At 36.9% G+C, this 24,613-nt stretch overlaps 4 protein-coding genes across 9 annotated transcripts in view; 2 read left to right on the top strand and 2 right to left on the bottom strand.

Moving 5' to 3' along the window:
• The first annotated feature begins 1,271 nt into the window (after positions 1 to 1,271).
• On the top strand, positions 1,272 to 10,013 carry Prd1 (pruning defect 1). 3 transcript variants are annotated; one of them, XM_071775086.1, is made up of 9 exons: positions 1,272 to 1,684; positions 3,636 to 3,831; positions 4,152 to 4,339; positions 4,829 to 5,023; positions 5,109 to 6,812; positions 6,902 to 7,126; positions 7,348 to 7,929; positions 8,030 to 8,149; positions 8,225 to 10,013. In XM_071775086.1, the coding sequence occupies exons 1-9, from the start codon at positions 1,346 to 1,348 to the stop codon at positions 8,339 to 8,341; spliced, it is 3,666 nt and encodes a 1,221-aa protein (XP_071631187.1). In that variant the 5' UTR covers positions 1,272 to 1,345; the 3' UTR covers positions 8,342 to 10,013. The 3 variants fall into 3 exon arrangements, with proteins under 3 accessions (XP_071631187.1, XP_071631189.1, XP_071631188.1); XM_071775088.1 differs by lacking the exon at positions 1,272 to 1,684 and adding an exon at positions 2,540 to 2,765; XM_071775087.1 differs by lacking the exon at positions 1,272 to 1,684 and adding an exon at positions 2,775 to 3,053.
• Positions 10,014 to 10,387: 374 nt separating this feature from the next.
• On the bottom strand, positions 10,388 to 12,074 carry Mrpl47 (mitochondrial ribosomal protein L47). The gene is made up of 5 exons (XM_071775089.1): positions 11,857 to 12,074; positions 11,322 to 11,489; positions 11,030 to 11,244; positions 10,731 to 10,890; positions 10,388 to 10,623 (listed from the first exon to the last, which is right to left on the bottom strand). Exons 1-5 carry the CDS (start codon positions 12,033 to 12,035, stop codon positions 10,482 to 10,484), a joined length of 864 nt encoding a protein of 287 aa, XP_071631190.1. The 5' UTR covers positions 12,036 to 12,074; the 3' UTR covers positions 10,388 to 10,481.
• Positions 12,075 to 13,889: 1,815 nt separating this feature from the next.
• On the top strand, positions 13,890 to 21,418 carry LOC139811000 (ATP-dependent DNA helicase Q5). Of its 3 annotated transcripts, XM_071774988.1 has the most exons (15): positions 13,890 to 14,291; positions 14,557 to 14,607; positions 16,774 to 16,898; positions 17,038 to 17,202; positions 17,374 to 17,550; positions 17,629 to 17,808; positions 17,877 to 17,982; positions 18,062 to 18,173; positions 18,248 to 18,475; positions 18,691 to 18,885; positions 18,986 to 19,106; positions 19,170 to 19,259; positions 19,344 to 19,526; positions 19,741 to 20,863; positions 20,957 to 21,418. In XM_071774988.1, the coding sequence occupies exons 3-15, from the start codon at positions 16,797 to 16,799 to the stop codon at positions 21,004 to 21,006; spliced, it is 2,832 nt and encodes a 943-aa protein (XP_071631089.1). In that variant the 5' UTR covers positions 13,890 to 14,291; positions 14,557 to 14,607; positions 16,774 to 16,796; the 3' UTR covers positions 21,007 to 21,418. The 3 variants fall into 3 exon arrangements, with proteins under 3 accessions (XP_071631089.1, XP_071631088.1, XP_071631090.1); XM_071774987.1 differs by lacking the exons at positions 13,890 to 14,291; positions 14,557 to 14,607 and adding an exon at positions 15,657 to 16,030; XM_071774989.1 differs by lacking the exons at positions 13,890 to 14,291; positions 14,557 to 14,607; positions 19,344 to 19,526 and adding an exon at positions 15,657 to 16,030.
• The window catches only part of LOC139811001 (scavenger receptor class B member 1), a 37,448-nt gene continuing 34,130 nt past the window's right edge, over positions 21,296 to 24,613 (bottom strand). For both annotated transcript variants that reach the window (XM_071774991.1, XM_071774990.1), the window contains one exon: positions 21,296 to 24,421. In XM_071774991.1, coding sequence (XP_071631092.1) covers positions 24,119 to 24,421 — 303 coding nt within the window. In that variant the 3' untranslated portion in view covers positions 21,296 to 24,118. The remainder of the gene's footprint in view (positions 24,422 to 24,613) is intronic.

Below are 24,613 nucleotides of genomic sequence, written 5' to 3'. Positions count from 1 at the left end.
GCATCTTTAAACTCCATAAATAATCGTCTGTGTAAACAAAAAAATATTGTGTAAGTAAAACATAAGGAATTGCAGATTCAAATAACTCATTCTGCGTATATAGAAAGAAAGCGTGTTAATTTTTTTCTTGATTTTCTAGCACGACGGGGCTTATGTCGCTTTGACATGGCTATTTTTTGAAGACTGCGTTCGAAAAACAGTACGAATAATGATTATTAAAAATCCAGACACTTGATGCGACCGAAACAGATTAATTATCACATTAATTAATCGGTTCTCCAGTAGAAAGTGCGCAATATATCGCACGTTTAGCTCGTTGTTTGTTAACTTTTTTTGTGAATTACGCCGCGCCGGCCGGTGTTCGGCTCGCCACGATGCGATTAATCCTCAAATCGAATCAACGCAGGATTCATATTATATTATTAGTATTTGACAATAATAGCAAAAATATATTGCATTTGTGAAATATATGAATTCCGGACTCAAGTGCATCTTTGAACTCCAAAAATAATCGCCTATGTAAACAAAAAATATTGCATAAGTAAAACATGAGGAGTTGCAGATCCCCATAACTTTTATCTTGCACAGAAAGAGCGGTGTTAATATTTTTTTTCGATTTTTTAACACGATTTATGTCGCTTTGGCAAGGCGATTTTTTGAAAGCTGCGTTCAAAAAACAATACGAATGATTATTAAAAATCCAGACACTCGATATGACCGAGACAGATTAATTATCGCATTAATTAACGAAATCGGTTCTCCAGTAAAAAGTGCGGAGCAATATCGCACAATTAGCTCGCTGTTTGTTAACTTAAATTCTTTCATATGCAGGATTCGTATTACAGTACTCGATAATACTAACAAAAATATTGCAAAATTTGTTAAACATATATATAAACTCCGAACTCAAGTTCATCCTTGAGCTCAAAAGATAATCGTCGTGTGTGTAAAACAGAACACATTATATAAGTAAAACATATAAGGAATTGCAGAACTTGTAGAAATAAACCGTGTTAAATTTTATTTTTATCAATTTCTTCAGCACGACTTATGTCACTTGGCACGGCGCTTTTTTAAAAAGCTGCGTCCGAAAAATAGAGTGGAAAACGATAAGAGCCAGCAGCCAGCAGATAAGAGCAGAGAAGTGAATGGAGAAAACCCGCTCCCACCGTCTCTCTCTCTCGCGAGATAAAGGCCGGACACTCGCGGAGGAAGTGGAGGAAAAAACGCCGGCATAAATGGCATAAATTAAGACGTCGAGAGCATCGAAGACCACGTCTCGTCGACGCGGTCGGTCGCAGTCGTCGCTTGAAAATCGCGGGTGACCTGCGCCCGGGTAAAATCAATGAGAGCGTACGGCGACGGGACTGACGGGAGTGACGGGACGAGTGCTGACGGTAGCGCGACTCCTCCACCGTGCGACGACACCAGCGAGCGCGTCGTGGGTGCCGCTGCCGCCGCCGCCGCCGCTTGGTCCGGCCCGTCCGGCTTGCTACGTCGTACCCTCGGCACCGTTCTCCGCGGCGTGTACGAGCCGCTCGCACGTCATCGGCACCGCGCGGAGTGTCATGTAAGTGCACGTGGCGGCGAGATGCCGTCCGGCTGCGAGGACATGGATCTCTGCACCGACAAGGTCCTCTCCAAGGGCAGGATCCTGCAGGAGCTCACGAAGGCCGTCAAACTGGTGAGCGACCGGACGCACCCGGCTCGGACGCGCGCCGCCTTCCTGGTTCCTGCGTAGCATTACACGCTCGTTGCTCTGTACTGTCGAATTGTGCGACGGCACTGACGGCAGCTCCTTGCGCACCTTTCCCTTCTCTTGAAAGCATGGGTATATCTCCCGCAGCACGAGAAACCGATATGAGTTACGATCAGTCGTGCGTCTTGGACGCTTATGCATGCAGAAAAGAAAACAGTGGGGAATGGGACGGTTGTAATCTCGGTGAGTTCGACCTCGGACGCTTATAGACGCGTGGAGAAGTGTGTCTTTTACGACTCTTACGTCAGTTGTCAATCGCGGTCTCGTGCGAACGGCTATAGAGAGTACTTTCGCGTGACTACGGCGAGAGGCACCGGAGTTCGAACTCGTCGACTTTGCACCGGTCCGTGCAAGCCTGTCATTCCTGATGACCTACTGCCAGTCGCTTAAATTCTTCCTATCAGGAAGATAAACGTGGAGATTATTTTACCACGCTCGAGATCGGAGCTGTCGATATAATCATGTTGGTTTTTGTCTTCGAATCTCCGAATCTGGAATCAGGAGCCAAGATTTCGATTTCGTCGAGATAGGAGCAACAATTGCAGTTTCAGCCTCGCGCGGTCTACTTTGGCAGCGTATCGCCGCTGCTTGTTGCATGTGTCGCAAGTTTTTTGTTTTTACGCAGGCTTTCTCACGAGTCGTTTGGTCGTGCGACGAACAGCCCGAAATAAAGTGCGCACGCATGCTACAAAATTATTATAATTTCCGTAACGTTTAGCAGCATCTCTAACTCGGAACGTTTCGAGATTCGTTAAATCCGCCTGCTGTCCCGGTTTGATTAGCTTTAGAAACGCACGGTTCACGTACATTTTCGTTATTTCATTTTGGAAAGTGCGACAAAAACAAGAACGAGAAAAAGAGCCCATCAAAGAATCCGTCGAGAGCTAAAAAAAGAAGAGTTCGCGCGAGTCAACAAGCGGATGCGAAGTTTCAATTTCGTTTCAGTGACGTTTCTTCGCACGTTGTGCACGTGAAGAGGGAGAAATCGGAGTATACATGTTCAGAGGTGATATAACATATATATATTCGTGACGTTGTGACCTGCTCGTGGGTTAATCGCGACGCAGCGGGGCTCCAAATCGAACGCTCGCACACAAACGCGGACGAGCGCTCGTTCGCAACGTGTGAACGCGGTATCTCTCGATGTCGCCCCGACGCATGTACCTTTGAACGCGAAATTTCTTCGCCTGGCGAAGAGGCGAGAGGCCTCGTTCGTTTCGCTTTTCCGCTCGGTAGCGACGAGGCGGTTCCGCGGGTCGCGACGTGTGCCGAGGAGTGTCCAGTGTCCAGGAGTGTGAGTCACTTTCGCTGAAATCGACTGGCCGCGCGCTGACATCTCTCATTGACAGCCGCGCGGATGTGCGTTGTTACGGGACAGCTGATAAAGGCTCCGTCCTTTTTACCCGAGCTCCCTTTTGTCGCGTGTCCTTTTCACTCCGCGAGATTATTGATCGCGCGCTCATTTCATTCTTGTTTCGTGCTAAAAACCTCGTGTCGCTAAAAAAAGGACAGATCTAAAATTGACTCCTATTACAGTTTTGGACCACTTCTGGGTTGCGTCGGTAAAAGTGAGGCGAATGGTGGTAGCTAAAAGTGGGTGTGCTCGTTTGAAAGTAAAAGCATGAAGTAAAAGCATATTTTATGTTTCGCGTATACGCAATAACCCTTTGTTTTCACCACAAAGAATTTTGTGTTTGCGAGAAGAGAATCTATATGTCTCTGTAAACTTTATATGTGTATTGAAAATATTAAGAGCTTCGAGATTCATTAAATATGTTTCAATCATATTCTTGGTGCTTCGGCTTAATATATTTTTATTTTGTGTTATACATACATTTCTGTATCGATGACAGTAACACGTACATGTCTTGAGCAGGTCTACGCCCAAAGTCTCTATGGTACGGTGGTCCTGGACGGTGATTCCTGGCTGGTTTACTGGCTGGATCGTGCGCTGCGCCACGGACTTCGTGTAGAGAGACATGGATATTGGGGCACAGCTAGAGAGCTTAGTCATCAGGACACGGTTGTGGTCATACACGCGTTGCAGAGTGTATTAACTTCTATAGGAAAAGGTATGCTTTGATATCTCGTCGCAGGAACAATGTATCGAACAATGGCTTCACGTCTGCACTTTTTGCTGTTTAATCTCTTTGATTAAAATGCACTGCAATAGAAGTATAATCATGACTTTATCTTATCATAAAGCTATATTGAACAGATTAAAAGCGATTTATGCCTTACTATAATTAAATCATGTGTTTTTACGTTATAGAAGTAAATATCATATATAATTATATTGCTTAATTTATTATTTAAAATTATAAACATAAGTAAACATAAATATACTTCATTATAATTTTTTTTAATTAATATTCTTGAATTTTATATGCAGGTCGAGCATGGCTCTACCACACTCTAAGCGAAGGCAGTTTTGAGAGCTATCTGGCCTGTTTACTGCGAGACACGAAAACATTAAAGAAACAGTACTTTCCACACGCACTCGTGAGAGATGCTGATAAGACCAATCAATTGGTTAATCTTCTTGCCGGTTTGGAAAACGTGTCCTTCACATTGCAATTGGTACGTTATATCGATGTGATGAATAACAACTTATAAATAGTCTACAAAATATTTAGCACTTTCACGCAGAACCGAATCAAGTTTCTCTCTCTCTTTCTCTGTTTAACGTTTAGCATGTCGCATTATTTTTATTCCATTATCCCTGTGCAGATACTAATATCACCCCCTGGTTACACTTATCGCGCTAATGAATAACATCAATCACATAACAAGAGTCACACACGTATATCCAGTTTGATAAATTGTTGTATTTAAAGTTGTAAAGGGCAAGAGTTTATCATATCATTTTATTTGCGAGTACACACTTTATTTTGTACGGCACTACATATCGCTTAGTTTGCTTATTCATGGAAAATTTCAGCATAATACCGCTAGAAAAAAAAAGATATTTACTCGGAATTATCTGAAGTTGTTAGATTAATATGAAGTTGATAACTGCATGATATACTGTGTAATAAAACTAATACTGTGTCATATAAAATTGTATAGGATGTGACATATCTGGACATTTGCAACTACATGCCACAGAGGCCTATGAGCGTAAATCCGTCTGGAACAGTCTTATCGTTGCATCTAAGATCTTCTAGCGTTTCATCGAGCCTAGCTTCTCCGGGCGACAGTGGCGTTGCATTCGATAGTGACATGGATATTGCAAACGAAACTGATGGAAGCAGTTACAAAGAGGTAAGATGTAGATTGAGTCAAAATTGTGCAGAAAAAAAACTTCATAAACGTCGAATAATACACTACAATATATGAATTTCAACAGGAGGATTATCCAATGGATGATATTCCTAAATATCGGAATAATAGGTACAAGACGATTATCAACAATCGCATGGAGGACAATAAGAATTTTGGATCTAGTGATTCAAGCGAGGACGGTAAAACGCCGACACAATCACCGGCGATTACTAAATTTCAAGCTGCTATGATGACAAAAAATGATATAGTTAATCAGAATGTAACGCGAAAGCTGGATGACAATGAAATAAATTGCTCTAGTTTAGAAACTCTTAAAGACTACGAATTCTACAACAAGAGTCTGGGTGAGACAAAATTGGATAAAACGAACAAAATTGATAATGGCGTAAAAGATTTCAGTAAGAGAAGCCCCTACTACAGCGACAGTCCTGCTTATAGCTTTAAGAAGAACGTAGATCCTCGTAATTCTTATCTAATAAATAACGATACGAATCTATTAGAGCTGAGCATGACAATCTCTGACTGTGACAACATGGATGCGTCTTATGGCATTCTGAACACGATCAATATGACCGACACCAGCATTCTATCTTCCTCCAGTTCAGAAGGCATTGTACAACGTAGGCAGCGCAAAAAGAAGCGGGGCGAAAGCAAGAAGCGAGTCAGTTTTCACGAAGATATTCTGAAAACAATGAAGCTGGAAGATGACGAGAATTTTGCCGATTTCTCCATGAGTTTCTTGCTGCCTAGTTCCGTTCTAAAGAGGGACGCTCAGAAAGGCAGATACAGTTGGTGCGCGCACGGAGATTCGCCGTATATGCAGAAGAACATGAATGCCGGCAGGAACGTGCACTCGGACTGCTACTCGTTCTCGTCGTCATCGTCGAGCGCCTTCGACGGCGATGGAACCGATAAGGAATTGTCGAAACTATGTATCGACATGCCGTGTCAGCGCAATTGCAGGTGCAATTGCAATTTATCGTTGTCGGAGCGCGGAGCGCCGGAGGGTCAAGAGGATCCGGGCAAGAGTCTGAGGCCTAAGATGGAAATAGAATTGGGAGAGAATGAGGCCCAGGAAGCCTACATCGTCGAAAAGGCGTACGGTAACATCGTCGAGGATCCACCATCTAAGCTGGAGATGCCGCAGTCGGTGAATCCGAAGAAATATGCCAGTTCGAACGATTGGTCGGACGCGGACAGCGTGACATCCGAGTTGGATGAACGCAAGAGTAATCGACACTTGGTCTCACCGTCGAAGAAACGCAATATGACGGCGATACTAACGGGTGAGAGTAGCAGTAAGCTTTTGGCGCCGCCTTTGCGTCAGGCACCGTCGAAGACGTCGTTACTGAGCAGATTTCTAAAATCGATCACCGAGAGAAAGTTCGAGGTGAAGAAGAACAAGAAATCACCGAAGACGAATACTTTATACATCAAAGGAATCAAGATGAGCTACGATTCTTTCAAAGATTTTAACGATAATCTCGATAAAGAGATCCAAGAGAACGTGGCTGCCGAGAAGCAGGAATTCAGCGGCGAGAAAGTAAGCCTAAAGCTACGTGAACTTTTCAAGAGACATATCTATCGTGACAAAACGGAGGAGCTATATAAAGTATACAAAGTGCGAAGTTCATACATGACAAATGGCGAGAGCAAGCCGATGATCGCGTTATTGACGGACAAAACGCTATATCTAACTAGTTCGAAAATCGACCATTCGTATAGTAATCAGTTCGTTATTCCTTATAATGAACTAGATGTTATTATGGTAAGAAATGTTTAAATAACTGTACTTTTTTCCCTTGACTGATGCATGTACTTTGCTAATCGATATATATTTGTTTCATACATATACAGATCGGCCCGAATGCACAGAGTATTTTAATTTCCAACGCCGATTGCGAAATGCAATATCTATTTTCCACTGGCAGCTCGCAAACTACCTCAGAATTAATCGGCCACTTAGAGATGGCCATGAGACGATCGCCGACAAAACCAAAACTTCCTGCTGTTAAAGAACTGAATTACGAAGATATGCACATTCTGAGGAATTCAATTCTTACTGATACAGCCGTGCATCCCGTACGTAAATCTATTTTTAAAAATTGTGAAAGCGTAGTTTCGTTCTTTGAAAAATTTCTCAAAATAGATTAGAAAAGAAATTCTAAGGAAGAGTCATTCTTCATCACACAACTTTTGAAATATTAATACAGAATATTCTTTTTTTTATATTGTTGTTTTATATGTTGTTATTTGTGCATTATTATAGAATCTACTTTTAATGTTTTCTATTGTTTTCATAGGATGAGAAAATAGAACATTACAGTCTTATTTATATGGAAGACGAACATATTTCGCCGCCTAGTACCCCGTGTGGGCCAATGAAAGAGGGCGATCTCATGTTCCGGCCACATACTTACCAGCACTTGCATCCGAACGCACCCACGAATCCCTGGGAAGCCGGCTATTTCGTTCTGAAAGGCGGAGTGGTTTATATGTTCACGGATTCGAATCAACGGCTTCCCAAGCGTGCTATACCGTTAAAAGGCGGCTTATGCCAAGGTTGCAGAAGGATTCCCAATTCTCATCGACCGCACACTTTCGAAATACTGCTGAAGCCCAACAAGTCGTACCAATTTGCTGCCCCGGATGAATACGTTGCTTCTGAATGGTTACAGAGCTTCGTTCAGAGCGCATCGGGTCTATTCGATAGTACGGAAAAGAGAGAGCCATTACCTTGCACCCTTGTCACGACTACGAAACACTTAGTGGCGATGAAAGAGGTCCATCCCGGCACGCAGAGAGGCCAAACACTCTCGTGCGCTTCCATCAAGGATCTAGCGGCATTTAGAGTGCCGTTGGTACAACAATCGTGGTGTATACTGGTAAATATATACTAATCAAGAGTAAAACATGCATAGACTGTTAATTCCATGTCTTTTCACTGAATGGAGTTTGCCAATAAAACTTTTGATATGTCTGCAGGAATTCGCATGTCGGGAGGTGCACGAAAGTAGCGGCGATTGGGTCATATACTTCACGAATTATATTGAGCTCTGTGCTTTTAAAGAGGTCTTGGAGACATTGTGGACAGACGCAAACTTGGTAGGATATATCTCGCAAGCGGTGCATCGCGCAATGTTATATGCAAGTGCTAACATAGTCTCTCAATTTTTACAGGGTGAGTTTCCTATTGCAACACTTCCACCGGAGGATAAATTACAGCGACGTTGCTCGGATGCCAGCAGGGACTTGGAACACGCCTGGCGGTACTTGCTGCCACCAGCTTTAGAATAAATGGAAACTGTACCGGTAGACAATATATACACCGTCATTTGAGAAATTATTTTATCATATTGCCATAAAAGAGATTCATAAAATATAACATAAAGCAAAACTCTCGTAACAACGCATGCGAATATCCAGATATCTGAGAATTCGAACACTAATATACGTATGCCAAAGATATAAACTGCTTACAACATAATATGAGTCTTATTTACTTCTGTTACAAATTTAAATGCCATGTATCTATCTTACTAGAACAATTGATGTTATTTTATGGCTTATACGTAGAATCATAGATATCCTTATCTGGGCTGATTTATGGCATAATATGATAAATTTCTAATTTCAAGATACAAATATATGCGCAATATAATCTTGTTATATTGCGGTGTTGATGAGAGATTGATAATTATCTTGCATATAAGATGTAAGTTGCCTCAAACGTATAGATAACTATTTAGGGAAATCGCAAAACGGTGCATTATCTTTCTTGTAGCGTAAACCACCATAATAATCTACTATTAATTTATAATGACGCAGAGTGTAATATAATGATAATTGATAACTGTGAGGCATTATTGATTACTATATGAATGTCTATATATTCACATGTATTGAAGAGATGAACCAGTATGCATTTGAATACGCACGATTGATATTAAAGTAGATATTTATCGTCCGAGATAATATTATAAAATTCAGAATTACTTAAAGCAGCTTTGACAAAAAATAATAGTACTTTATAAATCACTTTTTAAATTAGGTATATGATTTAACATTCCTGCTGCTATTTATAAATTATAAATCGATTTTACTTTTAGTGCCACGACTTTCTACATATCACCTTGTGGTATGTCCTAAAGTCGTAAAATTTTAGTCTTTCAATTTTTTAAATGTACAAGTGAAATATGAGCATAATAATTGTATTATATGCATTACGTATTAATTTAATTTAATATAATACAATATTAAATTAGTTCTCAAATATAGGTTGTATCAACTTATGTTGCGTCATACGTTGTATTAACATTTTTTAATAATTGTTATTTTATGTAATAATAGCGAATTAAAGTTACACAAAGATTATACCAAAATGATTATAAATAATTTACGCTTCGAAAATTGGTTATTTTAAATATGCTTATACATTATGATATAAAAGATGCGATATATAACTGCGATATATAAGAAAAGCTGTACATGAAAATGAATTTTATTTGTGATATAATAATAACACATATACATATATCGATATCGTTAACGGGAATAAGATATTTGTTATGATCTTTTTAAGTTATAATTTTGTGTTACCAAAGCTACATGAATGGATGCATTCCGAATATTCTTGTGAATAAATATTTAAGTTCTGCATTATTTCATGTAGCTCTGTACGTGATTGTGATATGCTGTTAAGTAATAAATGTCAGCTGTTGTTAAGTTCATGAGATTCCTATGTGAGATTTATGTAAATTAAATGAACAAGTACCGCGCGGAGATAAAATCGGTTTTATATGTTAGTGCTGTGTGAAAAGTATGCGGAGTTAAATTTTCTACAAGTTAGAGCCAGCATGTTTTAAATATTATATCCGTATACCTTTCACATACACAAAAAATTCTGTATCACCATACACAACTTGCAAGTTATGATAAATAGAAAATTAATAAAAGTATATAAAGAAAATTTGTTTGAATGAACAATTTTTATTTTGTTCACCTTTTTACATTACGTGGAAGTACGATACATTTTGAAAAGAGAATAAAGCACCCTAATCGAATTCATAATTTATATATGTTCAGCAGCAGCAGATATTTAAAATCTTTTACTTTATATATTTTTATTTTGTACCATATTTTTAATTCTATATCTTCATTTCTATATCTATACATTTCATGCATTATTTAAGAGGTTTGGAAGTTCTTCTTAATAATATATGATACTTTTTTTCCTAATTATATAGTAAGTAGTATAATATAGTTTTGCAAAGGTAATTAATGAAATAATTTGAATAAGTGTAAATTTTAATAGACACGATGAAAAAAAAAATACTAAACATATAAACTTATGTACTGTATTAACGATCGGATATCTTACATTCACAAATGTAACAGATGTTCAATAATTTGCTACCCTATTAACAGGAATTGCGAATTACACAGGTACAGTATGGCTTCTTGCTCTTCTAGACTCTTTTACCTTTTCTACATTAACATTCGGAAACTGTTCTTTCACAGCTTCAAGATCCAGATTCGGGAATTTTCTCATTAACATTGCGACACGATTATTGTCACGTCTGAAAAAAAGAATTAATTTTTTTTTTAACAAAAATGAATAGATTGAGAGACATATCACGGTGCGTGCATATGCGTTAAGCGAATAGAAAAGACAATTGTTACGAACGTTATTGCTCTGCGTTTCTTATTCCAAAGTTGCTCCCTGTACAAGCGTAAAAACTTTCGAGTCGCGTATCCGCCATAGCCAAACATGTGCAACTTATGCCATTTTGTGTTTACGAACTTTGGGATGCTATGCTGCCTCATTCGGTAATAAAACCTTAAACCTGAAAATAGGTTTTAAAAAAAGTCAATATTATTTTACTTTTACATCCATTATAACTTTTTTTCTAGGAGTAAACTCCTTTTTTAACTCTTAAATATATATGGCAAGCTATTATTACATAAATTGCACGGATTTTATACCTAAAATATTGTAGACCGGTTTTCCAGGACGCTCTCCTGTCTCTCCAGTCTCGAGCAAGTGATACGCTCTGTTTCTTTCGCGAACGACTGACTCCAAGTTACTCATGCTGTCCTGAACTTTGTCCAAACGTTCGGGATTCGGGAAGATCTCGAATGCTCTATTGCACGCATTTTCCATGGTCATAAGCATGTTACGTTCCTTCAATAACACGTACCTACATTTAAAGAGATTAATCCATAAGACATCTAAAGAAAGTTGATAAACAAGCAACTCAGGACAAACAAATCTCACCATAATTTATGCAGGTCGGAATTGCTCTTCAACCTCAATTCATCCTTCTTCCAAGACCGACCCACTCGCACCTCGTTCTTCCCCCAATTTTTTGGATCGTCAAAGAATTCCATCAAGTCACGGCGTCCCGATGTAAGATGTATAAACGCGCAGTGCAAAGCTGGTGCGCTGTAAAAGAAAACACATGAAAAAATCGTCCGAGACTTCAATCTTCATTCTTATCGCTATTATTAAAGCAACTCTTGGCGCCGAACACGTGCTCCAGTTTCACTTGTCTCACAACATCCTATTTACTGTCAACAAAGATGCCACGTTTTATCGCTAAGTGTGCGGTAACAATTCCGCAAATCTCGAGTGTCAAACGATAAAGGATCGTTCGGCAAATAATTCGTATGTCATACGAGGACTGGACAATTACATTACACGGCGAAAATATTTTTAACATTCTTAACAAAGAAGGGAAATTGCACTCCGGACCGGACGAAGTAACACAAGATACGAGTGTCGCAGCTCGAGATGGATGCGAGATACGAACCTGCGGAGAAACGCATGTTTGGCAGGAGCGATGACACACGGGGCCAAAGACAGATTCGTGAACAGTTTTGTTATGCCGTTCATGCTCGTGCCGGCCTGCACGGCCTTTATAAGCGCCGCCATCTTCTCCGCACTGCTCTCTCCCTCTCTGTCGCTTTGCTTCACTATAATCTCCGACATCTCCGTGTTCTCAGTTCTGCTTCAATTTCTGGCATCAAGGTACACTACCGCTAGGTAGTAGTACGTCCATTTTCGAAATTGGTACTACGTAGCCACGTTCATTTTCCGACACTGCCGATAAAACATCATTTTGGTGCGCGTCCGTGCTACATCTGCAAATGTATATACATACATATAAATATTAAACTGATCTTCAACCAATTACAATCGAGAATATTTATCTTACATGTATCGATAAATATTATCGCCGTAATCGCCAGGCTAATGATCACTATAAAGCCCCTTGCACAATGCCAGGCAACAGGCAATAGGAACAGGGAATAGAAATCAGAAATCATGTATAAATGCAGAATAAACAGTGACACAGGCAATAGACACAGAGTTTCCGTCACGTTGGAAATTCTGTGCCTATTGCCTATTGCAACCAATCATAGCATTTGAATTTTTTAGGTTGTAATTAACGATTTTTTGGTTATTTCCTGTTCCTATTGCCTGTTGCCTGGCATTGTGCAAGGGGCTTAACACTCGCGTTTCGAGAGACAGCTACGTTGACCAGACACCACCGAGACAGAACGCAGAACGTAGAATACAGCCAGTTAAACCTGTGAAAGTTAACGAAAGATTCGGCATACGTTGATCTTTTATTGTTCGTTGAAAGTTTTCGGTATTTTTGAACCGGCCGCGGCCGCGCGCGTCGTGCCGCTTAGGAGAGGTAGGCCGTGACGTCATGCGCCGCTCCGCGCCGCCGCGCCGGCGCGCGCGGCGGATCGATACGGTGACGGTGACGTAGTAGGCAGTGTAGGCACCTGCGGCGACCTGCGCAGTCCGTATCAACCCGTACTAGCGGCGCGACCGTTGAACTCGAAAGCTCCGTACCTCGAAGATCGGTGCGTTTTCGACGTTGTTTCTGGCGATGAGCGGACTTGTCACTTGTTTCCGTCAACGCTCGGAGTAGTGTTACCTGCGTGAGTGACTCAGTTATCATTCTTCCGAGGAATTTCGCACAGGTAGGAAGTGTTTGTGCTCCGCGCGCGCTCGTCACCGACGTCACCGTGCTTCGTGCTGTTTTCGGAACGCGCTCGTTTCGGTGATTGGCATTCCTGCTTCCTCGTTTCGAGGGCCGCGGGAATAATCGCTACGCGATCGAGTACCGCGCGCCGTGTGCCGTGTGCCGTGTGTGTAAAACAATTTACGAGTGTATGAGGTGTTTATCGGAATGAACGTGTCGCCCGACGCGCTCACTCGAGATGTCGAGGCGGAGGTATGTATGAACGACTTGCTTTGCAGTTTCGCGCTGTGATATTCGCGAGTGATAGTCGCTCCTCCCGCCATGTCTGGATTCGCGAAGAACGCTGACGTGCCGGACGTGTCGTGTGATTTAGCTCCGATTCTCTCCGTAGGGAAAAAGGGCTGAGTGATATTGATCGTGTCAAGTGATTCCGGTGATTCGATCGGTGATAACGGAACGCCGCGATACATCACCCGTTCGTGAATGCTTCACAATCTCGGATTTTCGTATATCTCGAGTCGCGTAAGATTAGCGGCCGGCAGTCACGCATCTTCGTTGTGCATATTAATAATGTAGTTATACTTTCGCGAGATTTACGAGTTTGATACCGTACGTACTGTGCATGAGTGCGATATTTAATTTCAACAGCGTATCTCTGATTAACGAAGTGCGTGTCTTTATTAACCGTCCGCTCGACTTGCGTAGTATCGCCGGTAACGCGGTGATGATCGTGGAACGACGCGGAGCACGCGACGTCGCGACTCCTTCAAATTTGCATGAAAAATTCATGTTACCCGCTTTTATATTACAGAGAAAAGTACTTTTCCTTCCCACGGGTACGACCTTGGCGAGGTGGGAAGGCTCCAGTACCCAGTACGAGGATTTTACCCAAGCAAAACTCTTGTTCTGCTTGGATAAAAATTCAAAGACGGGGAAGCTAACGTACCCTCGTCCGCCGATTTAATTGAATGAACGAACCGCAGCCGGTTCGTCGCGTTTGCACCGGGAGTGCCGCTCATAAGTAATCGGACTAAAGGACTTTTTTAAACGGGAGTGCCGTACAGTATCGCGCGAAAAAGACTTTTATTGATAATTATAGTCCGCGCGCGATGTAATTTATTATCCGCGAGTGTTTCTCGCGAGTGTCCTGTGCGGTGAGAGAAGGAGGAGGAGGAGGAGAGACCTGACGTCCTGAGAGGAGGAGGAGGTCCGAGAGAGACATCGGGCACCGGCGGAGCAACCTTGGGGTAAGTATCATATCTCTTGGCTGCATAAAATTAATAATTCGTTTCCATTTATTCAAATTGTTTTATCTTGATCAGTTAAAAGTGACTAAAAAACGAGAAATTACCCTAAAATTTTATTCTTGTAAAGATCTTTTTCGGTAAAGGTAATTGTATTGCTAAATATTTTATTGAAAGACGAATTAAAGTACGTGTAAGAATTATTATCTTTTGAAATGTTGATCATTTTGAGCGCTTCTTTAATTTAAATTATGTTTGTATGTTACAGTATCATCGTAGCTACGTGGCTGAGTAACTCCGCCTGTTGCGCATCGGGTTGGTGAGTCAGAATTTCTTTTTTTACTATAAGCGGATACTTAACCTTATCAAATACTTAATCCGCAAATCTATCATAAAGTCATTGTAAGTACATTATACTCAAAACAATATTCTAGTTTTGAAAGACTAATTGTGTCAAGATATTTAAAAATTATTAGTAAGAAAAAATTATTTGTTGTAAGAAAACTTACTTAAAAAAAAATAAAATAAAATAAGTAAGTGCTTTCCTTGGCTATAGAATAATTAATTTTATGTGTGTACAAACTAATTTGATATATATCTGTTAATTTGCCCAAAGTAGGGCTACTTTCTTTCTATATTTCCTCGCATATGGCGAAATTGGAAAAACCCTAATTAAATCCCACACAATCGCGCGCGTGTTAAAATTCCCAATCAGAGGTCCCTTATAAATTGTGTCGCGGTATTAGATTTATATTAGATTGTAATACGGGTAGGTAGGGGTAGGGAAATGGATAGGGTAGGACTATATAGATCGGAATACGGGTAGGTATTATACACTGAGAAAAAAAGTTGTTAACTTGACTAAATGCGTTCAACTAATTACCATTTTTAAATTGAAATATTCAAGTATTTAAATCAAATTACGTCATGTTAGATTTAATATATCATATTTAATTTAAATACTTAAATATTTCAATTAAAAAAATAGTAATTAGTTGAACGCATTTAGTTAAGTTAACAACTTTTTTTTCAGTATAGAGACAGAGGTAGGTAGGTAGGGATACGGGTATGTTGTATATTATATTTTCAACTTTGTAAAATGTAATACATATATTGTGAAATAAATTATAAATAAAATAAAATAAATCAAAATAAAAATGTAAAAAACGGATTCTAAAGAAAAGAGGACCGCCGATCGGAATCGGCGGGGGTGGTGGAGGGCCTCTATAGCTTGACCTGTTTCTATCGGATAAAATTTTATTTAAAATTTAAGCACGGACGCGCACCAAAATGATGTTTTATCGGCAGTGTCGGAAAATGAACGTGGCTATGTAGTACCAATTCCGAAAATGGCTGTACTGGCGGTAGTTTACAGGGGCTTCCGACGGTCCTACGAAAATCGAAATAGCCCAAGATGGCTGGCTCAACTCAACGTAATCTAACCTAACATAACTCAGGCTAACCTAATCTGATCTCGAGTGGCACTCGATGTGTGTCATGTGGCGCGTGTTCTCGACGAACATATTCGTGCTTGTCGAATACGCAAACCGGCCGGAGAAGACGCGAAAATAGCAGGTGTACGATATCGCAAGGTCTGCTTGCCGTTCGCATTTATAAAAGCGGCCGAATCGCCAGCGACCAGCGACGAGTGAAAATGCTGCGGAGCGTCTTGAAGTCCAAGTTCGGTTACGACGAATTCAAAAATGACATTCAGAAGCAGGCCACTACTGCAGTTTACAAAGGTTTTTTTTTTTTAGTAAAATGTTTATCCTTTTTCGGATTATCGCTCTTAGTAGCCGCAATACCTTTCTCCCTCGTGCAGCTTTTCCTTTCCCTGATAGACAAATGTCTCAGAATTTTTCATATCATTAAGCCAAGGGTCTGTTTTCTATTGCTGAACTGCCTGCACTAGTTTAAAGTTGATCTTTTTCCTTCCAATGTGGAGTAAAAAGGGTTTGTTTTCTAATGTTGAACTGGCTGCACTAGTTCAGAGTTCATCTTCTTTACTCCACATTGGAAGGAAGAGGATAAACTCTGAATTAGTATGCAGCCATTTTAGCAATAGAAAATGGACTCGGAATTTTTATAAAAATTGTCAGACTCAGAATGATCAGAATTCTTCAGGTTTTTTTAATACAAATTGGAATGTTTTCAGAAGAACTCAGACAAAATATTAATAAAATATTTCAGATTTTTCCTGCCTACACATTTTTATAGAAATCTGAATAAAATATGAGAAAATCTGTGCAATTTATCATACGTAGAAATTTCCATACGTATGAATACTGAAATATTCCAAAAATCCTCATCTAATTGTTTCTAAAAGTATCTGAGAAATTTTATATATTTTCATATTTATTTTTTCATGAGTCTTACAAAATTTCTGAGAACATGTGAGCAATTTTTTTCCTATTTTTTTTTTTTATTCATGAGCGAGTATTTCATAAAAGCTGAATGATAAACCACGAAACGTTGACGATTCTAGGAAAGCAAGATATATTTGTGTGCATGCCCACGGGTTCTGGGAAGTCTCTCTGTTTTCAATTACCAGCAATAATGAAGGAGCATAAAGTTGCAATTGTCTTCTCGCCGCTCCTGGCTCTGATGAAGGTACTGTTCGTACATTGTCCATACAAGATTAGTCCGTATCTTTTCAGCATATATTTCTTTTGTATAAAAAAACCTGTAAGTAGGGAAAGAGAAATTTCAACACTGATTCAATACTTGAATATTGATTTAATTTCTGCAGAATCAAATAGACTTTTTGGTGAGCAAGAAAATAAATGCCTGCTCCTTGAACTCCACTACTTCCAGCAAAGAGAGGAATTCCATTATGAAAGATATACTGTCGGATGCACCGAAGATAAGATTATTATACGTCACTCCTGAAATGGGAGCGCAACATCATTTTCAGGTATTCTTTTGTTAATTGAAAGAAATAACTGTATTTACTTTTTATTGCTTTATATCTATTGTGTCATGGTAATTAAGGAATAATCATAAATTATTTCAAAAGATATACTAAGATTTTGATTTGGATACTTTAATATTTTTCATCACGATATAATTTCTATTTAATTTACAGGAAACCATAATTCAAATGCAGAAGAAAAAAACCCTTTCTTATTTTGTTATCGACGAAGCTCATTGTTTGAGTGAATGGGGTCATGATTTTAGACCAACTTATAGACAGTTGGGAACGTTTAAAAAATTGTGTCCCAAGATACCTATCGTTGCATTAACAGCGACTGCTGCGAAACAGGTAAAACTCTAAGAAAATATGAATATTTACAATTTTGATTATTACTATATTATTCTAACATGTTGAATATTGTTGTAGGTAAAGGACGATATTATCCAAAGCTTGCACATGAAAGATCCAGCGATATTTTCTCAACCGGTATTTCGTCCTAATTTATATTACGACGTGTGGTTTCAAGAAATGTTAGACAAACCATTTGTACATCTAAGAAATTTCATTTTGGACACCCTTGGCCCCTCAGATATTTCTATTCCTATGGTGAGTTAAATTCTTCACCCGTGGTATTCTATGAATTGTACGGAATAATGGATTCTTCGTATTTTTAGCACAAAAGAAATTGTGGTATCATTTATTGTAGAAAGAAGGAAGCAACTGAAACTGTTGCGCATAAATTGACTCTCGCGGGTATTACTACGCTTGCGTATCATGGAAGTATGTGATTTGTATAGCACGCTTTAATTTAAACAAACTTGCAAAAAGATGATACTATTTTATTTTAACATTTGAATAGGCTTAAAAGCTCAGGAACGTAATGAGGTACAAAATAAGTGGACAAGAGGTGAAGTGCCTGTTATCGCGGCAACGTGTAGTTTCGGGATGGGTGTTGACAAGGGATCTGTTAGGTAGCTTCGACATTTCCAAAAAGCAATATTGCATGTTAAGAAAAAAAATATGCTTATTATATGAATATGTATAGGTTTGTGGTTCACTGGACAGTACCTCAGAATATTGCAGCGTATTATCAAGAATCAGGAAGGGCTGGCAGAGATGGCAATCCTGCATTCTGCCGCATTTATTTTAGTCACGAAGAATATGGGCCTATTTCGTTCCTTATCAAAGAGGAAATCTCCCATAAGAACACGGAACTTGTAAAACTTAAATGGCAAAATTTTGAGAAAAGCGTTGCGTATTGTTTAGAGGCAAAGTACGATCTTTATTCTTTCTCAAGAATTAAATTATAATAAATAAGAATGGGAAAATATATACTTATTTAGAAACTTTTAATATTGCGTTTCTACATTTTTTAAGTAAAAAAGATGAATATATTAGAAGTAAAACAGTAGGACTTGAGATACTTCAAGAATCACTTGGCATTTTATATATACTGATATACTGAATAGATATATTGCTGTTATATAGATGTCGACATGCGGTATTCTCTAAATATTTCGGGGATTCTCCACCGCCTTGCAAAAATAGATGCGATGTTTGTAAAAATAAGGATGAAGTACAAGCGAGGATTGCTCAATTTGAAATGTGTCAGACTAGATCTAAAAAACCTCGAAATAATATGGGCAGTGTAATGCAAATGGGCTACAGTGATGATGATGAAATGTATGTAAATAATTACTCAAACAATTTTATATTTGCAACAAATATATTTTTGCATTATGCAATGGTGCTCACAAGTGTTATAATTGTACAATAATAATAGGGATGCATTCAATGAGTCAGAAGAATCAAGGGAGAAAATAATAGCGGCTGAAAAGCGAGAGAGAAGAGAACTTATTATGGAGCAGTTTGCACTCCGACGTGGCAAATCTAAGGAGAATGAAGTGAGTTTGTGAGAAAATTTTTTTTTGTACACTGTTGTTTCTATCTTTATTTATTTCTTATAGGTAAGGCGACAGAATATGAAGGATGCGAAAGTAGCGCATGTTCGTGCAGCCAATAGTACAGATAAAAAAATTAAGGGTTTAACTGTTCAAGTAAGACATTACGCATTAGCTTTTTTTTTATAAAATATTGTCAATATCTTTACACAATTCTCATTATTTTTTCATTATTTTAAGATACGCGAACACTTTTACAATGAATTAAAAACAGCGTTACTTGAAAATTATGAAAATTTGCATACGGAAATTGACAAACAATTGCAAGAGGAAAATATGCACGATGTAGCTAATAGTATAGAATACAAAATATTTTCCAATTCGAAAGTACCAAATAAATACAAATTTGATATATCTAAATTGGTATGTAATATTTTCCATAGATATCTTTATAAATGCTTTATCTTTTATAAACTCTTCATACTAAAAGAATTAAACGACTTGAATAAACATATCAATTATTTTAGAATCAAATTTTCTTGTATATGGAACTATGAAATTGATGATACATTTATTATTATTATTATTATTATTTTAAATATGAATATTTTTTATTTTATTTGCTTCATTCATACAGATTTCGTCAATACGAAAATGTACTAATAGTAATACTATGTACGAAGCGATACGTGACTATAATGAGACTGAATTTCATAATACCGAATTTAATTCTGACAGTATCGATATGTCCAATAATGAACAAATAATAGATACAGTCGAAACAGGATTTACCGGAAATGCTTGTCTGTCAAACAGTCGTAAAGATACTTTCCCTTCCGCTTTCAAAACTGCATCAGAGATTATAAATGAAGAAAGATTACGAGTATCTACGTTAAACAAGGATAAAAATGCTCAATTTAAAGAATTATCTGTTAGTAATACTGCACAAAAATATACACACGAAAATGATAAACCACAGATGGAAATATCAAGTGGTTTTGTTTGTGCGCGAGAAATTCACGAGAGCAATGTGATTAAATCCAATACAAATTCCTCTAAATCAAAAGTTCGCAGAAGTAAAGCAGATAAGAATGTAAAGAGAGCAGGTAAAACAGTTTATGAGCAGATTTTAGCATCAGCATCATCATCATCGAAGAAGACTATTGATGAAAGGAGAGATATTTCTTTTGAAACAGAATTGAAAGTAGACAATATTGTTGATTCTATTAAATCTGAAAATAAAAGTAAAGATGAAAGTAAAAATAAAAGAGGCTATGAATCTGAATGTCACGAGGATGACATAAAATCTGCTAAGAAAAAAAGAATTATACATAACGAATACATCGATAAAACTAATGATAATGTATCCGATAAAAATATTGATAAAAAAATTTTAGGTGACAAAATTGACACGAAAACGACTAGAAAGAGCACAGATACAAACATTAATATTAATGCTGTAAATAATGATTCATCGAGAACGACAAAAAATAACACAGAAAAGCATCTTAAAATAAAAGCTAATGTAGAATTAAAGAAAAAGGAAGAAATCGCACACACATCTCGTTCAAAACATCACACGAATAGCAATAGTAACAGACCAAAAGTATTTGCAGATAAAGCTACACAATTTAAAACAGCAGAAATTTTAAAGTCGTATCTAATGAAATACTACCCATCAAAACGTCTTCCGGATAGGGCGACATTTTCAAAAACTTGCAGAGAAATGCATTATGATATGCTGCAAAAGAAAATATTTGGTATGATAGCTTAAAAATTCATAATATGATTTTATAGAATGTATTTAAGTTTTAGAACTTTTGTCGCAATTGATAAATGATATTTGATTTCAGATAAAGAAGGAATACACGACTTTGTTGTAAGTTTTATGAGTCAATCTTGAAAGAATGTTTATTTCACGTTTAATATGCTTTTTTTTTGTGGAAGCGACAGGAGAATGATGCTGTTTATAATCAATGCATTTAATTATGAATAAATTTCTCATATGTATCTGCAAATTCTCGTATTGTATTTATTAAATATATTTTTATTACATATGGCTAATATACTACTTGTCCATAGAGATAATTTACACAGAAATAATTTCCTTGAGATTTTTTGTTGAACCATATGATTTGTTGTAATTAAAACTTTTTCTCATAAAATGTAAAAGATATTAAAACAGAAATAAATTTTGTATAATATCAATATGTATATTTTATTAGCTTGGTTATCACACATTTGATGGATTTTTTTTTTAGGAAATTCATAACATCATCACACGTTATAAATGTAAAAAAGACGCTTTCTAAAATTTACGTCATATCCTACCCGCAGGTTATTACGAAACATATTCTTATTTCTAAGTATTTTATTAAACATGTAATTGCGAGCATATACTTAACACACTTAATATTAAATTTATATCTTCAATATTTGTAATAAATAAGGCAAGATATGTCAGAGAAAAATATTTCTCGCAGAGAACTATCGTTCGTGTACTTATATATTTATTTATGATCTATATATACTAAACTTTTGCTACTCCCCTATTGTGCTTAATTTCCTTAATTCGTATAAGAAACGTATAAAAAGTTCGGTTTCTTTTTACAAACGATAAAGATATATGATATCTTATCTCTATTAATTTTTTTTTACAATTTGTTTTTAGTATTAAAGACACGTATGAAGTTCTCAGTAAGTATTAACATTTCAGTGCACATTACACATTTAATGATTCACTAATTATTTACATATATACAATGAGGTAAAGAAATCTGCAATGCAGATTATAAGTATATTGCTACATATAGGGTCACTAACTCATTATGTCATATTACGGAAATAAATAAAAGCTCTTTTAATTTTAGGTGATAAATTAAAAATTTTGTACAGCATGTTGTCCGGTTAAAACTATTAGCTCTAATAAGATAATTGATTTAAAAAGGAATAATGAAAATTAAAAATTGAATAATTTGATGAATGATATCTCCAAGTCGGCTTGAGGTTCTCTCCATATTTTTGTCACGAGCTCGTGTTATAACAATTGGATCGCTGTCTATGTGAAGAGGAAAGTAACCCATATGTGACACGTATCTGAGATCTCTGGATTATACAGAGTAAATCGCTTAATACTACTACTTGGAATATCTCTCTATGGAATTTCGGAATTTTACCGACTATTATTTAATAAATGGCAAGTTTCCAGCAAATGCGACTTTCTTTCTAAAATAAAAGAGAAGAAAATGCAAAATATCAAAATTAAATAAATTAAAGAAGTTGAATGATTCCAAGTGGTAATATTAAATATAGACTAATTTATAGATATTTACTTTATGGATGTTCAAGTACAATACGTATACGCGTTTAAAAAATGATCGATGATTAATCTTATTCATTTCCATCTGAGGAATTAGAATAGTTAAATTTACGATGACTTTTTAAATGCGATTTTCTTTGTTTTGTTAACGTTATTAAATTATTTCTATTTCTAAATATTATACGTTATATAAAAATTGAGCAATCGTCGATTTAATATCCGTTAACTGTTCAGATTTGAGCTTGGCGACGAATGTATTCTTATGTATATGTTGATGTAGTATTTTGTGTTATATCTATATTATAGAAGTCCGCTATGTGTTATATTTTTTAAAAATACTGTTCCAAAATAAGAGAGCAAAACGAAATCACAGACATGATTATTAGCATGTCATGTTATTTGATGTACAGCAATTGAAGTTTACTTAGCAGTAATGAAGCACTATTGGTATATTTAACATGAATATATGAAATATCTTCATTACATAATCCTCATCAAAGAGTTACAAAAATTTCTTCAGATGAAGTTTATGCAGATTACAGCTTCTTTTTCTAATTCTTTAATGAAATCTCATTTATTTTATTTAGAAAACTTAATGTATTTTAATTGATGCAATTTCTGAAAAAGGATAGAAGTGGAATGAAAAAGAACAGATGCGTCATTCCGATTGTGTGATTAAAATGATTCCGACTATGAGATTGGAATGATATGATTCAGCGTGTGTAGATAGTGATGAAATAGCTTCACTGTAATAGCAACGTTATATCTCTTTTCTTTTTTGATTCTACTTTTTTGTGATTTTTTATGCATTTATTGCGCGTAAATAATGTCTTTTGCTATTCTCAGTTGTCTTTGTGTATAATTCTAATATAATAACTGATCAATTGCTTCGGTATTAAATTGTTCCTTTAAGAAATATGTAATACATGAATCTTAGGATATCAAATCGATGAAGCTAAATGTCTTGATAAAAAAAAAACAATATATTAATCCTTCCCTCATTAAAAGTACAAATTCAGTGCAAGACACAATTTTGTAAGAATTTTTTATAAAAAGTTTAAAAAAAATTTTTTAAAGAGGAATTTAATTTTTTTTTAATTTCTAGTAAAACATTACAGTGATGCGAGAAGTTGATATTTATATAATTTGGCATATGAGAAATCTCATTATATATGACGAGCTACGTTATGAGGAAAAAAATAGCTTTGCTCAATACTAGAACGTAGATAAACATTGCTATTAAAACTTGCATATCTCTGTATATTAAGTTTATCCTATATATAAATTAAGAAACAACTTTGTGCAATAAAAATTGTTAACGATGATTATGAAAAATATGAAGTACCGAAAAGTTATCGGGGGGAAAATATCGGGTGTTATTTTCATTAATTATTAACAACACCAGTTATATCAAAAGTATAAAAATGGAAGCGTTCGTGAATTGATCTAATCGAAATTGATTAAATCGAATGATGTGATTCCGGATATCGTGACATTAACACTTTAACGATAGTGTAATTTGGATATCCGGTATGCAGTAAGAATGACAGTATATAAATATAGCAAAATAATTTACTTTACTGTACTTGCACTGTTTCGCCAATAGCAAACTAATAAGAATAGTGGCCAGAAAGCTATTGAAGAAATAATGTCCTGCTCGTTCTCATTAAAGCTCGATCGATGTATTGATGTATAATTACGCCATTATTAACGTCAGATTCGGATCGGCGGAAGTCAAAAGCGAGCTGTACGCCTCCGTATCTTTCGCCTTCTGTTCGGTTTGCTTGTTTGTCTGCGCCTTTCGTCGCTGCCTTTCCATTTCTAGCCATTCCGACGACGATTTCTTCGTTTGGTAAAACAGTATCCTCATGACGCTCCAGACGAGCAACATTGATCCGGAAAGGAACAGCACATACATTATTATTTCCTCCATGACTGGCATGACATTCAGGTAAAACCAAAAACGGATGTTCATGCTTTTCGGCAGCTTGTACATTCCCTGAGAAACAAAGAATATCTTTTATTGTCTCACATCGTTCGATGCAATTTTATACCATCGAGTATAAAATGAAGAAGAATATATCGCTAATATATTGCGAATCAATATACGTAATTATGTGGAAGTAACGAAAAATTACTCCTTCGACTGATTCTTTAGAAGACAATTTTAAAGGATCATTATTAACTAAAT

This window comes from Temnothorax longispinosus, chromosome 4, assembly GCF_030848805.1.
Source record: "Temnothorax longispinosus isolate EJ_2023e chromosome 4, Tlon_JGU_v1, whole genome shotgun sequence".
Taxonomy (NCBI): domain Eukaryota; kingdom Metazoa; phylum Arthropoda; class Insecta; order Hymenoptera; family Formicidae; genus Temnothorax; species Temnothorax longispinosus.
This window is presented reverse-complemented; position numbering and strand designations above follow the sequence as displayed.